At 35.9% G+C, this 16124-nt stretch overlaps 1 protein-coding gene across 1 annotated transcript in view; it reads right to left on the minus strand.

Moving 5' to 3' along the window:
* Positions 1-16124, minus strand: part of VWA3B (von Willebrand factor A domain containing 3B) — a 76950-nt gene that overhangs the window by 19409 nt on the left and 41417 nt on the right. Inside the window, exons 18-24 of the mRNA XM_068923531.1 lie at positions 15301-15488; positions 14489-14626; positions 13319-13358; positions 13045-13201; positions 8527-8645; positions 5720-5770; positions 3279-3498 (exon numbers count right to left, since the gene is read on the minus strand). Of these exons, the coding sequence (XP_068779632.1) occupies positions 3279-3498; positions 5720-5770; positions 8527-8645; positions 13045-13201; positions 13319-13358; positions 14489-14626; positions 15301-15488 (913 nt within the window). The remainder of the gene's footprint in view (positions 1-3278; positions 3499-5719; positions 5771-8526; positions 8646-13044; positions 13202-13318; positions 13359-14488; positions 14627-15300; positions 15489-16124) is intronic.

Below are 16124 nucleotides of genomic sequence, written 5' to 3' on the forward strand. Positions count from 1 at the left end.
CACAATGTTAATCACATCATGTCCGAGAGCATGAAGCACACTGATGTTTCAACAGAATAGTAAAATTACATAGAATCAACAAATGAAACATAACATGTTTCTGCTCCTCTTGTGCAGACATTAGGTGGCAGAGATGAATCAATAATCAAAATAGCTTTATTAGCAAAGTAATATTTTCAGATTAATGTAAAATTAATCAAAATCTTCATCTGGTTTTTGAAGACCTAAAAAATGTTTTCAAATGTAGATTCTTAGTGGAACAAATACATTCTCCAAAGTTACAGAAACTGAACATGAGGCTTCTCATGATAATTTATTTTCATACATGGCCTGTGTTATCATAATACATTCTATTCAATTTAATACAAAGAAATTTTTACAACTTATGTCATAGTATGAAAAAGACTACAACTCAATGTGAAAATGTTGTTGACTTCAGGGAAAAGAGACGTGGATGAATGCCAGATAAAACTTAAGACTGTCTTTTTAAGGAAACTGTCATTATATTTCTAGGCATGACCTGCTAGGTAGGGTATATTGACACCTGATATAATTTTCAAGTAGAGGACATTCCCATCTTCTGTTGAGAACTCACAGTATAGGTTCTTATTGTGCTTATTTGGGTTTCACTTAGCTTACCTCTTTATATCGACGCATATATGTATGTATGTATGTATGTATGTAGATGCATACACAGATACATCAAGGTACAAAAGAAATAGTATGATCATGTAATCAGGCTTCCTACATAATGCAAAGCACACAACTTTTCTCAGCATTCACTTCACTTAGGCCAACCATGCATTAAAGTTCAGTCAGAGGAATTTCCCTCACTCACTGATATGAAACAGGGAAAAAGAAAAGGGGTATATTAATATATGAGCTTTATGACGAATTCTCTATTTGTTTTTACTTATCCTCTGTTAGAACTTAGAGATCTGAAAGAAGATTTTCTTTTTTCTTATTTTTCTAGTGAGCTTATCTTAGTATTAGCACAGTACAACTCTACCTAGACTGCAGTTCTACAGAGGTAGCAGCATTCCCAGTGAGGCACTGTTTGATGAAGCTTTTAGACGAAAAAAATTTGAAACTGAATAAGAGAGATGGCTTGTTTTTTTTAGAGGTAAGTACTTTGAATTTTAAAGCATCAACAGTATATACAGAAAAATATCCACTGAGGAAAATTAAATCAATTTTTAAAACTTAAAAGTATGTTCCTGATTTCCCTTAGAATTCACTTGCACACTGTCGCAAAGACAAAACTTAGTGCAGAAGATCTATGCACTATTCAAATTGAAGATAAGGTTTTAAGTGCTCTGTGGGGTTTTATACTTACATACACACATTCCTTTTTTATAAAAGTTATTATGCAATACAACTTAAACGTAAAAGCCATTAAAGTAGAATCAATTCCCTTTCAAGAATACCCTGAAAGAGTGAAAATAATGATAAAACACAATATTGTAACTTAAAAAGTTTTCTGAACATGCATATCACAGGAAACGCTAATATGATAGAACATGTTCTCCCTTCCCATTGTGGAGCCTAAAATAACTTATTAACCTCTATACTTGTTTCTTCATCTATTTCCACAGGCATTTCATCAAATTTCTCAACAGCACTCCAAGTAAAATCAGTGGTTCATTTCAGGAAAATATGTATGTAACATCAACAAAAAATCTCAGACTTCAATTATAGTTTCAGAGTAGCAATGTGAACTGAGATACCTGTTCATGTGTAGACACCTACATGGTATGGACACTGAAATTTCAGTGTCTGAATATGGAGATGAATCTCACCCCTCCTGTCCATCTTTTCTCTTAGAATAAAGATACCAGGGAAGGTTACAGTGAATCACTTTTGCCATTACAAAATCTTTTAGTCCTGTTTATCTGCTATTAACCCAACTTCTATTAAACCAGAGAACTGGGTATATCCCACTGGAGATCTCTGTAACAAAGTATAAAGATGAGATATGTTTATTCTTCTCAGCAAAATGCCTGTGAAACTTTAAGAATAACAGATACTTTGAGCTGCTGCACCATCAATGTGATGACAATCAGCTTTTGTCTTTCCCATAAGACTGAACAGTGCAGTTTCTTTTCTCCCTGTTCCTGGCACCTGGATGAGAGTTAGTTACGTGATGCTGAAGCTCAGCAGATATTGACGTTATGTGGACAAGAAAAATACACAAAAGAGGTTTCTTCTGTCTCTTTAACCAAAATATTTATCAACCTCTTGGTAAACAAGTCTAAAGTTTGTAAAGTCTTTTCTAATTTCTTAGACCATTCTGAATCTTTAGCCAGGAAATAAAATGCAGAACTGAGGCCACTTCCTAAGAATGCCTTACCCTTCAAGACCGTGCAAGACCAGCATTAGCTAATGCTAATGGAAGTCCGGAGTGTTGTCCATTTCATTAGAGAACATTTCACTGTGTTCTGCAGATTATTACTGTGTATTTTACATGAAGTTACTCTTAAAAACCCATTACAATTGACGCAATGAACAAAATGACTAGCAATCTATGAAGCCGCACTTCCAAAGGCAACCCTTTTCTTCCGCTCTATATTTTATGCGTATGTACATTTATGCAGATCTGCAGGATAAACTGTCACAAGGCTTATATCATAGTCATCTTTCACATATCTCTTCTTTTTCAGCTGTTCTTGCAGAGAAAACAAAGGTATTTTGCTCAGATTTGCTTCCTAAGCAGTTCAATTTTTGTGGCTCTGTCAGCTCTAGAACTTCTGTTTACAAAGTACATCCAACAGAGTCCAAATTTGCTGTACTACACTATGCAAAGCAAAGTCTACATTCACGACAAATTTTAGCTTTGCTAAAAGTACACTTAGTGTCTTACTGATTATTTATGCTTTACAGACAACGTATATACACAATTAAAAGTGCTTATCCTAGGAGATTCACCTGCTTTTCCCGATTGCCTTGTGGTGTGGTTTTTTTAAAAAAAAGTTACTCAAGTGCCATATGACACAGGGGTAAACTGCATCCCAAATACCAGTATTTCAGTAGTTCTCCAAAGCTAGAGAGTGTGAATATTTGGTAGATACATAGATAGACAGACAGGAAAAAAAGTTTACTGTAAGTGATCATAACAGATCGCTTTCTTTTTTATTACTTTCTTTCCTCTGTCCATTTGAAGAGGATTACACTAAATGCCTAATTTACCAGCTATTGTGACAGAATAAAATTATGGCAGAAGCATTTACTGAAGAGGAATATTCGAAAGGAAAATGTTGCCTGCCCTTCCAATCTCTTACCTTTTTATTCTTGCTAACGTGTGACTCTGAGTTTTTCTCAATTTCTTTTTTCACAGCTTCCTGAAGATCAGAGGCTTGTTGCTTGTACGTTAATGCTGCCAGTATCTCATCTTCTAACAATATTACATCTTCATAGGAAATTGGCCATTCTAGCTTTTCTAAAGCCTCCAGCAAAGCTTCCTTATTCTGCATATATTGGACTGGCCCATCCTTTTTAAATCTTAAAAAATAAATAAACAAAAATCAGTAACTGCATATAGGAGAGATTTCAGTTCTTACTGCACTTTACAAATAGAATCACGGAGTTTAAAGGCAGAATAAAAGACCAGATTCATCTAATCTGATCTTTTGTATGCCACAAGTTCTTGCATTTCATTCAGCTGCTGCTGTGCTGAGTCAAGTAATTGCACCTAGCTTAACCATATGTCACAGAAAGACACGTAGACAGCAAATCAATGGCTGAGCCAGGTGTTTGGTGCCATTTTAGACGCCCTAGAACATCTGAGGCATCAGCAAAAAGCTTACAGATACGATCCAGAAATCATGAAAATTCCAGACCCTTCTGGAGTAGCAGCTACAGTCAAGTAGCATCTAGAACATCTAAAATGGTACCTATTAAGTCCTGATTTGCCTCATCAGTCTTGACCGAATTCATCAAATAGAGAGCATCTTCTGCTGTTTGTTCCTCTTTCAGTCCTGCACTGCTCTAGTCACTCATCAATCAGAAGTTTGCTTTCATCCATGGGTTATGGCTATGTCAATATCCTCTAGACTGAAGACCCATTTTAAGCCTACACACTGAAGGCACTTCTACACAAAAATGTGAATCAGCTACAGTCTTATTGTTGATAAAAAACAAACAAACAATAAAAAAACAAAAAACCCAAAACAGAACAGATGATACAATTCTTTAAATTATACTATCTCCTAGAGATAGTAAGGTATTTCTTTTCAGTTTTCCTGTTATTCCTGTGACTCTTCTCTATAGCTTTGCCAACATTTTAAAAATGTGAAACCTAGACCTGAACAGAGTATTTAAGTGTCTGTCTTACCAACATGTATAACCATGGCAAAGCCTATTCCATTGCCCTACTCTTTCTCATTACGCAGCTCTCTCTTCCTCCAGGAACTGTTTTGCATTGAAATTATACTGGCCGACATGGTTATTTACCTAGATTTTGTTCTCTACTAACAGAATCCATTATTAATCTAGAACCAATGTCAAGCAAACTGATCTGAATCACTTCTCTCAACTCTTTTGAACACAAGCCTAATATTACCGCTCCTCCATTAAATTTGAATTTCCCTCATAATCTGATATACCTTTTAACAAACACTAGTGAATGAGAGATCTCCTCAGGCAATTCCTTAAGAACTCTTGTGACCAAGTTGTTAGGCTTTGTTTAATAGTCCCCCCAGATTCCTAAAGAATTTGAAAATACGTTGTCATCCTTTTGTTATACATGGACATTACCTTTTGAGTTGTAAATTGAGAAGAGAAGTAAAGACTGACCATTTCAACTTTTATGCATCAATATTAACAATCTTTATATGCCCCTCTAATAATAGACTGTACAATTGCTAGGATTTATTTTGTTCCTATATACCTAAACTCATGACTGTCCCTATCTTTGCCAGCAATAAAATTGTTCTCATGCCACCTTATCTGTAATGTATACCTCCTTATCTGTATTAATGGGTATCTATTTCCGTTTTTTAATTATATGCTTGCTGTTCTTTCCTTTAACAACCTTCACTTCCTCTCTGAGCTAGAATGGGTTTTTGCCAAAACTGTTCGCTTCATTACTGATAGAACTGTGTATTTTTTGCTCACTAACTCAGTCTTCTTTAAAGCCTTCTGGTTTTATTCCCATTTTTCTGTCTAGAATATTGCCTACCCATTCAGTTTGCATTGACTGATCTTCACATTACCCCATGAAGTAAACAGATGCTGACTTCACTGATGTCAGCCCTGCTGACAGTCTCCGGTTTTCTAAATTGATATGAAGAAACAAGCTAGTTAAAGTAATATAAACTTCCAGTGTGGTATACAGTTCCAGCAGGATAAAAGTGCTCATTAGACCTTTACAAACACCCTATAAGTACTCTTTACTGGATGAGAAAAGATTTAACAAGATGCCAAAGGCAATGATATGCTGCCCTCCCAAGGCCTGCCACTTGACACCTGATTAAGAATAGATTAGCACCATTCAAAGGGACTGCAAGTCCTTTCCTTTAAAAATAATCAGCACTGGAAAAAGGAGGCCCAGAGTTTAATATTACTCCATTATCACATATACATTTTAAAAGTAAGGTACAGGCATAAAATATTCAAAAATAAAACAAGCTAGTTACAGAAATTAGTGATGAAAAAGAAGTGTGAAATATTTATGATCAGCTTTTCAGAGGTGAGGCAGAAAACTAAAGGGTGATAAGCTTACTTGTCTCTTTCGTCTTGAGGTAGTACTCTCCAAATAATTAGATTTAGGCGCCTATTAAAGAAAGCAAAACAGTTTTTGAGAACACAGTTTGTTGTGCCTCTGATAATCTCAAAATAGCAAATAAGCAGTTTCGTAAGGTATCTGCACTGATTTGTGTTCCAAGAGCACTGTACTGTCAAACTGTATCCTTATCTTTCAGTTATGACATTATCAATTACAAGAGAAGATAGGAAAATAGCATCTTCCACCAAGTAGCAACATGACTATTTCTGGGTCACAGAAGGATCAGTAGCAGTCACTGATGTTTCCCGCCAGGATCTTTTGTGGATGGTTCTGTTCAGCACCAGCAAGCTAAGCCAAATAACAGAACTGTTTAAACACCAGATAAGTTAAGCACAGTTGCTCCAATTAAACAGTTTCAGAAAACTGTAGCCTGAAGACACAGGGAGAGCAATGCTAATTATTTTTTCTGCTAAGATAACCCTTCAGTTGTGCCATTCAGATTTCTACTTCATTAAACTCTAGCTACAAAGAAAAACTACTGATAGCAAAACAGAACCGATTATTGCAAAGCAATGTCATTCTCTGGCCTTTTAGAAACACCAGAAACCTTTCTGCTTCTGCCTTTTCAACATAAATCATTAGTTCCTATTAGGTCATCTACCTTAGAGTTTTCTCCATTGAAATCTAAACAATTAAGCCATCACTCAATTACTTCATTTCATACTGTAGAAATAAATCTCTACCAATTATCCTAATTGCTGTAATTACAGAAAAATGAACTTTACTATTTTCCCTTTGAAAACATAAGAACAGATTCATTGTTAGAAAAAATTCAGGTCCATCAGACTTTTAAATATCTTGCTAGATTTACTGTTGCACATCCAAAAAAACCCCACTAAAACCAGATTTTGAATATGAATTTCTTGTTGATTCATTTTATCTTCCAGAAACCAAAACCAAGCACTTTCAGAATGTAAATTACTTAATTCATTCACAATCTGCAGTCTCAGCATGCTCCACTGCCTATTTCACACTTCTAAATGTGCACGCTCATAACTGACTCATTTGTAAAAGCCTCCGGCTATACAAGATCATACACTTGGCAGCTTCCAGCCTTTTTCTCATTCAGCACTGGATAGTCTCTTTGTCAGAGCATGAAATTACTGCCCTCGCCACTTTCCTCCCTCTTAATTTGGTGCTAAGGTCAAGCTACATATGGGGAAGATATTGTCATACTTTGTTCCGCTCTTCAGACTTGCATGAACTGACATATTGTCTAACCTATGAATGTCAGAATAAATTTGTGCCCAATCACCATTCACAAAGCTGAACTGCAGCCTTTGCAAATTGAATATTGAAAAAGCAGTGCAGCATTTATAGCAGGATAAATGTTACTGGTTTGCGGTCTCATATGTAGAGGAAAAGCAATGAGAAGACATCTTTTTTACATTATTAATGATAAGGATCTTTAGGCAGGTCTCTCTTTTGTACAGATATTTCACAAGAGCAGAGAATTCAGTCCTGCTATTGTAAATATATCTGACTCATTAAGCCCTATGGGACTGTCTGCATAGGTAAAAACTCCCACCCACCAAAGTCTCAGAGACATGGGCCAATACTGTTAAAATGTGCAAAACTGAAATTAGTAAACACTGAATACAGAATGGCATAGCACAACAGTGAAAAACTTGAAGATGTACTGGAAATCACCATCCAAAATCTCTCACTTGCCCCTTCTCCTACTGAAATCAGTGACAAATCCAGATTTCTGAGTTCATCGTTAGCCTGATAATAACAGTATTGTGTCAGTGAGAGAACACACAATAACAACAGATATTTCTTCACTGATTTCCATTAATATTAGACACAGCAAGCACCCTTTAGAAATCAGAATTCTTGATTTTTACTAGAAAATTTAGCAATAGGAAATGGGAATGAAAAACAGAGCTATTATATGTTTAAAAAAGAACTGACATGATCACAGAGCTACAGAAAAAAGAAAAACTTAAAGAGCCCACAGTGGAACTTACCAGAAAGCAAAGACTTAACATCAGGGGTTTTTGGTCATGTAAAATAATTACTTCTGTAAATGTTACCAGAATAAAGCCTGATAAGACATCTCATTTATTAAAACAATTCTATCCAAAACCCTAATAAGGTTACTAAATGACTATCAGCAGTCAAATAATTGCATTACTTCAAAAAAACCCATAACATTAGATCAAGGAACAAAATAGACTAGACATGTAATGTCTTTGTGCTGTTTACTTCTTATGTGCTCCTATCAACATTCAATTAATAAGCATAAGACATCTCTCTCAAAAAAAAATATTAAAAATGGTCAGTATCTTATAGGTGCCTTAGTTATACTCCTGCACCCACAGGTGGGTGTTAAGCACCTCACAGCAAAAAGAAGGCCACTTTTTAAAATATCAGTCTATGCTTTTAGAAGCTTAATTGTAGGTTAAAGTCGCGCTACTATTGTATGTTTTGGGGGTACCTCCCCAAGGAAGATTGCTTTCACGTTTATTCTCAGAAAGAAAACAAAATGCTGTTTTCTTTGTTATTGAAAAAACATAATATGAGCAATAGAATATTTCTGACCTCCTTGGCTATTCACTGGCTTTTTGTTCTGCATTTTTTTGAGGAACCAAACCTTTCTCCTACAGCTTAACGCTTGATTAAAGTGTGTCAAAGAGTGGAATTACCAGTACGGGCAGAGTATGCATGAGCAAGTACCCAACGCATCAGAAAAATCTGGATCTAGACTGTAAACATGGTCAATTTCTGATTAGAAGACTTGCCTTTCATAGGATTTAATAGCTTGTTCCAGTTTCTCTTTATAAGCATCAAGATTCACTGCCTGAGGATTAATTAGTGTGATCTGCTTCTTGTCGTTGCTAACATGGGCCAATGGTAAAATCTACAATCAAAAAAAGAAAGACTTCATTTATCATACAACATTTCCTCCACCAGAGTAACAGATAGCCCATGACTCCATATCCAAAGATTTGAACAGGCAGCAAGGAAAGGAATGAGGAAAGAAAAGAAAGGCTGCAGTAAGAAATCTGTGAGCACCCCAAGGGAGTGATCTTTGGTCAGCAATAAGGAACGTCAGAATTAAGACATAATTTTCAGACTGTTAATAAAATCTTCTAAAACGATATGATCCCTTTACACAAATCAATGGTTTTAAGGCAAGGCAAATGCAGATTATTGATTACTAGTTAATTCTAACTAAATCACTACTCTCCAAAATGTCACTTTAATAATGAAAAGCTAGGTGAGAAGGGACACAAGCATGTCTAGATAATGACCCTATTCCAAAATGTAGATAATGACCCTATTCCAAAATGTACTACTTTAAAATAACACTTTCTTATATTTATTAGCATCTAATTCTAGCATTTAAGTAAGTAAAATACGGTCTTCCGGAAGACCATATTTTCAAAGGAATTAGAGTACTAAAGATGCAGAGAGATATTTTTGACTATCACACCGATCACCAACAAGAACAAGGTGGCTATCACTCACTGAAACCAGTTTTAACTGACTGCAATAAGGCTTAGGAACCTAACCAGGCTGGACAGAATCAGGAACATCAGTATCTTTCAAAGCCTCCAACAAAGCATCTAACCAAACAGCAGGAAGCCATACACTTATCCTTAGATCTTCAAAAGGTAGAGGAAAGGGGGAAAAGGAGGCAAAGAAGAGGAAAGAGGCCTTCCCATCTTCCAATCCAAAGTCCCACCATTCTTCAGCCTATTAAATTAGTCAGCAGTTGCTCTATAAAAAGTTATTTATATAATCAATGTTCTGATGAAGATTATCAAGAGAAAAAATCCAAAAAGGATATGGAGAAGCACCAGAACATTGATGTTACTCTCCCCAAAACACTTCTCAATACATACAGTGGAACGTGAAGCTTCTCCAAATGTCTGTCTGAGATCAGGATGTGGATGACAAAAAGATGGATAAACTTCAATTTGCATAAAACTGAAACTCGTGTGGGTGAGATAAAGCAAGCAATCAGAAAATGAAGCAACAGATTTCTTTAATTGAGGGCACTATTCAGTGATGTTTTATTTGTGTTCAAATCATCACAGCCTAGCTGGATTCCCAATTACTTCTGCATTATCATTTTTCAGGAGCAGTGGCGTGACTATCTACTCCCTATCTGCAGATGGTCATGAAGTCGCAGACCGCTCTTTCTGAGGATATCTTCACTCTTATTTATGAATCTATGTCACTTCAGTGTCAGACTATGTCATAGCTACATATTAGATTAATTTTAAGATCACTCAGAAGCTAAAGTTAATGGGAATATGACAGTGAAGTATGACTTTAGAGAAAAGTGGAGTTTGAAAGCTCAGTGTCAAGGATCTAAGAGCACCTCTCATCCAATTCCACGAAGCCATCATTGTTGGCTGTTACAGTATTCAAACCAAAAGTATAAAAGGTCAGCAGTGTTTTGCCATGTAGAAGCTCTCTCCTACAGAATGGATTCCCTTACAAACTCCCACAGCAACTCCAAGTACAAACAGCATCATGTGCTAAACGAGTATTTAATACAGTTTTTAAAACGCTCTAAATAGAATATGAAGGGCAGGCAAACATAGACACGTTATTACAATACTGAAGAACAAAACTAGAGCAGAATGTGTTCTTAGCAAATATGAAACTTATAAACATTATCCGTGATCTGGGAATGATGAAAACTGCTCATAAAGTCAAGTTAAATTTGAGAAATAGATTCAACTGAAAGAAAACACAAGGAAATTTTTTGAATGTCAAAATGTTTTGGCCCTTTATAAATTAAATACTTAAACTTTCATATCAAATGAATGCTTTGTTTCAAAATAAGAGTTTATTTCAGAAACACAATTGCAAAAGTTTTAAAGACAAAACCAAAACCCAGTAACCCTAGAAATATATGTCTTATTTTAGACTGAACCAGGTGTTTTGGTTGAACTGAATCTGAATTTGATTCATCTGAGCAAATCACTGAAGGCAAAAATCCATGACCTGCGAAGCTGTACTAAAGATGCCACAATCTGCGAAAGAGATGCTCAGAAGGTTCTATACGGAAGGTTTTCTCCAAAACTACCACTGCTATAGCTTCAATAAGCCCCCGAAGGAAATTTTTTTCTGGACATGAAACTGATGGGTAGTTTAATGAATTAATGTCTTTGAAATAACTCATGTGAAACTGACAGATCACACAGAATTGAAAACACAGGTTGGCGCCGGGTTAATGAAGAGTTGTCATGGAAACCTTTTGCTTGCCTCATCTCCAAGGTGAGAAAACGGCTCACAGTTAGTCCATCATCACTGCTAGCAAAGGCTGAAAGTAAAAATTCTACCGTCCCCAGAAAACACAAAGCAGCATGTCTGTATTCCCCACTAAGAAAACTAAGATCTCGGGAGAAAGAACGCAAATACATCTCTACATTTATTACCCTCAGTGAAGTCGTCCAAAGTATTGGAATAACAAAGATTCTTAATTAATCTGCTTATGAGCCCTGTTCAAGCTTTCCGGTTAGTCTCAGAACCTGTTCTCTGCTTTTCCTTCATTTGCTAGCATGAAGCTTGAAGGAGAATGCTTACCATAACCAATAAAGTAAAACCTACTGGTTCCACTTTGTTTGCAATCCCGAACTTTATTTTTCCTTTCTATATCCTGCTTCAGATACAGAAAAATCCATGCCTCTACAGATAGAACAGTAATTCCCCACTGCCCTAGAAATTGAGAGCTTTCAGTGCCATTAATGAGGGTTATCCAGGTATGAAAAAGTGGTAAAATAGATATATTATTTTGTAAGTGCTTTTATCTCTGAACTAAAAAAAGCCCACCGATAACTGTTTAGATTCTGTACAGCAGCTATACAGATTCTGTACAGCATCCTGAAATTAATGAACTTATTCAGCCCTAAATTAGGCTAAGGTGCACTCCCACAAACTACTTTTAGAAATACCTCTAACATAGCACTTGTTGAATGGTAGCTTTGCTTGCTTTCAAAGACTTATATTTTTTAGACTACTGTTTGTTTAAGCAGTAGTTCAAAAGCAGCTCAGAATTCTCTGGAAGGGATACAAAGGAGTCTGTTCGTTTAGAAAGGTGGAAGAAAGAGCACTACTTAGTACATGCGTCCAGAAAAAGACAGAGGAAAGAAATGACTGCTCAGAAATCAATCCTCAAGAGCTGTGTAAGAGCTCTGTAAGAGAGTGGTTTTTGTTTGACATTTTGCTTTAAATAGATAGTTTCTTGTAATTTTGCAGTCCCTGAATATTTTAAATTTTTCCAAAAATGGCTGTTTTACATCTGAAATGTGAAAACGTATATTTTGAATGTTCTTGGTACAAAAAGTCATCTTTAAAACTATTACCTCTCCACTTCAAAAAAATACTTAAAGATCTGGATTTGACTTGGTTTGACTAAAACACAGAAGGTTTTGCTTCAAAAACCTGTATACTACGGCAAAAATTCCCATTCCTAAATGTAATAAGCAAATATGAAAACTTTAAAATGCGTATTTGTACATTTGCTATAAATATTTTACTTAGCTCTGTATCACATCCCATTCCAAAACCTCTTGCTTAACCATTATTATTTAAACAGATCCTGTTTAGCTTTTTATTTCAACATTATTTAGAGAAACAGCTGTTATCAGTTTAAAAGAACTGCAGCACGTTCATAGGACTTTCATAGAATGCATCATATAAGAAGAATTAATTTAGAGAAACTTGCCACAAAATGGACTTCCTTTAGAGGGAATGACAATTGCAGCTTCCTTGGCACACAATTCATCATGAATTGTTCAATTCCAGAATCTCACAATGCTCGACACTATCAATATCATATTTTAATTACTGAATTCCAATCCGTTTCAAGAGGTCTTTAGAAGGACAGAGGTAAGCCCTGAGAATGTAGCAATCCACAAAAGCCTGCACAATTTTCTGCATGACTTAATGAGCCTAAAATATAGAACTTCAGTAAATTAATAAACATTAGTAGCGGCTGTGGCCCACAAGAAATTTCTGAGCACCTGATGGCTGCACACTGCCATCAACTGGCAACTACAAAATTAAAATAAACAGCTCTAAAACTTGTAATTTCTCCACTTGGTAAGAAATACTATTAACTATGAGCTTCGTCTTCTCCTGATGCACGAATGCACTTTCAGATATGTACTATACATTCAGTGCACATCGTAGTGAACGTCAGAGAATGCAGTTAGGACACTTGTAGAAATGAGTAACAAAATCCTTTTGAAAACAATGCCAAGTTTTATACATGCTCTGAAACAGCGTAAGAGCTTTACCTCATCAAATACTTTAGAACCCACATGCTTGTCCAGAACTGGGATGTATTTAGTACCATGAGGGACAGCTGTTGGAGCTAAGGCATCCATGATGGTGAGTCGCCTGGCAACCAAGCCATGGGTCTTTAACCAACGAGCCGAAGAGATATCTACAGAACTAGAGAAAAGAGACTGTCAGATGTGGTATGAGGTAGAAATGTATTTGAGCAGTTCAAAATGACTCAAGAAAAATATAAACTATCTTTCTGATGTATCTATAAATGCACACACATACCTTTTACATGTTCTTTTCGCATCTTTCTGCATTTTCGGATCTGGGAAAAAACATTTACATTTCATTACGTCATGGCTTTTGTGCAAAAAAATGAACACACACTTATGCTGACAGAGTAATAGCATCAACTTTTTATTTTAGCCTACTAGCAGTGTCACAAGGGCTGTACAATAATGCCCATTTTAGTGGCTAAATTTATTAATAAGAATTACGTTTCTTGTGTTTCTTTCTTGGTGCTTGATCGATATTAACAGTTACTATATCCCTCATGATATCTAATTAATTAACAAAGAAATTTATAAAGTAGATAAAGAATCATTTAATTTTTCAGAAAAGACCTTTGAACTTTTTATTTATTTATTTCCTATAAACCAAAAGAAAGACTAGTCCCAAATTCAAGATATAATATCACGTGGTATCACTAGGGACATGGCTAGGAGTGGCTAATTTAAGGTATACCACTAGGAAAACCTAGTGTATCTGAGTGAAAACCTGAGTATCTTTAGATACTCAAAAGGTATCTAAAGAACTAAAAAGACAACACCGAAATGTTAAAACAACATCAAACATCTTTAAATATAGGTGAGGTTTTAGAAGAACTAATAGCACAAATTGATAAAGTTTAGAGTTGCATTAATCGCTGAGAGAAATAAAAACTATCTGGACATATATCCAAGTCCCATCGGAAATACTTTTGTCTCTGCACACTCATCCTTCCCAGTGAGCATGTTTTTAGCAAGTCTAAGCACATTAATGAAATGCAACCTCATTTTATGTTGGAACCGCAGAATTAAGAACTAACAATTACAACATACTACTGCATCACAACAGGTTATACACTCTGTTGATAAGAAGCAACTATGATTCAGTCTCCTTTCTGCAGTCTTAGGCATAGCTGTATCACAACTCCAGCACACTGTGGACATAAATAAGCTGTTCTCAAACTAACTGGTTTGGGTACTGGAGCAAGGAGTCTGGTGGCAGCAGCAAGGACCTTGTTACCATACATACCTTCCCGTGTGTCTAGCCCTCTCTATCTCTGCTGAGTTCCAGGCCTCTTTACTACAGGTTTGCACAGTTTTGTCCCAAAAGAGGCACCACTAATTTCAAGCCTTTTAGGAGAAATGTTATCATGTGTCCCACTCCCAGCTTCCTGTTGTGTTAACTTGCCTTTGAAAATGGTTACAGATTTCACACTCTTTCTGACAGAAAAGCCCCTTTTTTCAGGAGATATTCTTTCCTCTGGGCTTTCTTCCCCAGATTTCATGCTACGGCTCAGGATTCTCAACAGACTCGTCTTTGTTTGCTCTGTAGGTGTTGAAAGGGAAAGAAAGGAACAGCTAACTTATTAGTCAAAGACATGCCAAGGTTTTTTGAAAACTAAATTCTTCTTTAGTGTCCAGTCCCAATTTTTAAGGGACTGCCTGCACGAGACATCAATGATAATATCACTTCAGTGCTAATCTGCAGTCTGTACTCCCTCAAGAGTGGAGACTTTTTTCACATCAGTCAGGTGAACTTGGTTTCAGATTGCATCCACAGGATGCTCCAAAGAGAAACTTAGTGTACTACTTGTAGTAAGGAAAAATACGAGGGCAATTAATGCTGTAACTAATGAAACACAGAACAGCCATTCATTCTCACCAATGAGGTACTTATTTAGATTAAAAAGAAATGAGTCAAGTATCTACTGTTAACAAACTGCTTACAGGGGTTTTAAAACATTTCTGTCAAAACAGTTCCATCTTTCAACTGCAGGGCATGTGACAAAGGATAAACAAGCAGACATTTGTCAGTCTGTGTCACGTGAGTGAGACAGGTGAGAAGCAAAAACGATTAAAAGTAAGTTAGAATTTCAGGAAGATGGGTTTTAATACAGTCAAAAGCCTCCCTTGCTCCCACAACAAGGGATGCTTTAACACAATCTTTTAAAGTTAGTGAATAAATTCTACTAACAACTACAGTTCATTTTAGATTCTTACCTGCATACAGTGCTTTCTTCCTTTGGGCTGGACTGTCGCCAGTTGTTTGCCAGGCACCTACTGTGCACCGATGTGCAGTCGGTGATGGCTCTTCTGAAGCACAGCATGGCCTACTGCTAAGCGTAGTACTCAACTCCTGAACACGTGTGGTTACAGAAGACATAGCAAGTATCTGCTTGTGATTACTGCTTTTAAGTGACAAAAACAAAAAAACAAGCAAAAAAATGACCTTCAAAAATATGGTATCGTTGGTTAAAAAAATGCTTACAAACACTGAAGTGTTCCAATAATTTAAATACTCCTTTCAAGTGGTTCCTCAAGTGCCAAATATTTGCTGTATTATCTGAGTCTGCATTTCAAATGGGTCATCAAAAGAGGTTAAAATATTGTTAGTTTTTAAACAATTTAAAAGTTGTTATTTAGTCCACTTAAAAAGTTGTTCATTGGGTTTAAGGCAACACCCTGACGTATATTTTTAATGAGGTCAGAACGTTCTGCAATAGTTGCTTTGAATTCTGGGGGAAAGAGTAAAACGACCATCAGTCATGAAAGCAAGTGACATATATATATGTCCCAGTATTAACAAAAAATAAATAAACAAATTTGAAATAAGTACTTTTGTACATTTTTATACTGGGCAATCTACCTTCCCTTCCACAGATATTAAATCATTCAACAGGACACTCCACTTAAAAATTGTTCTACTTATTTAATGTATTTGTTTTATTGTTAGCATATTTACTTTAACTTACTGCTTTTATTCAGTTTTTTAACACAGGAATCTAAGTCCCCTGGTTTATCTGTGTCTTTGTACTATTAGGGAA

Source organism: Struthio camelus, chromosome 1 (assembly GCF_040807025.1).
Source record: "Struthio camelus isolate bStrCam1 chromosome 1, bStrCam1.hap1, whole genome shotgun sequence".
In the NCBI taxonomy this organism is placed as follows: domain Eukaryota; kingdom Metazoa; phylum Chordata; class Aves; order Struthioniformes; family Struthionidae; genus Struthio; species Struthio camelus.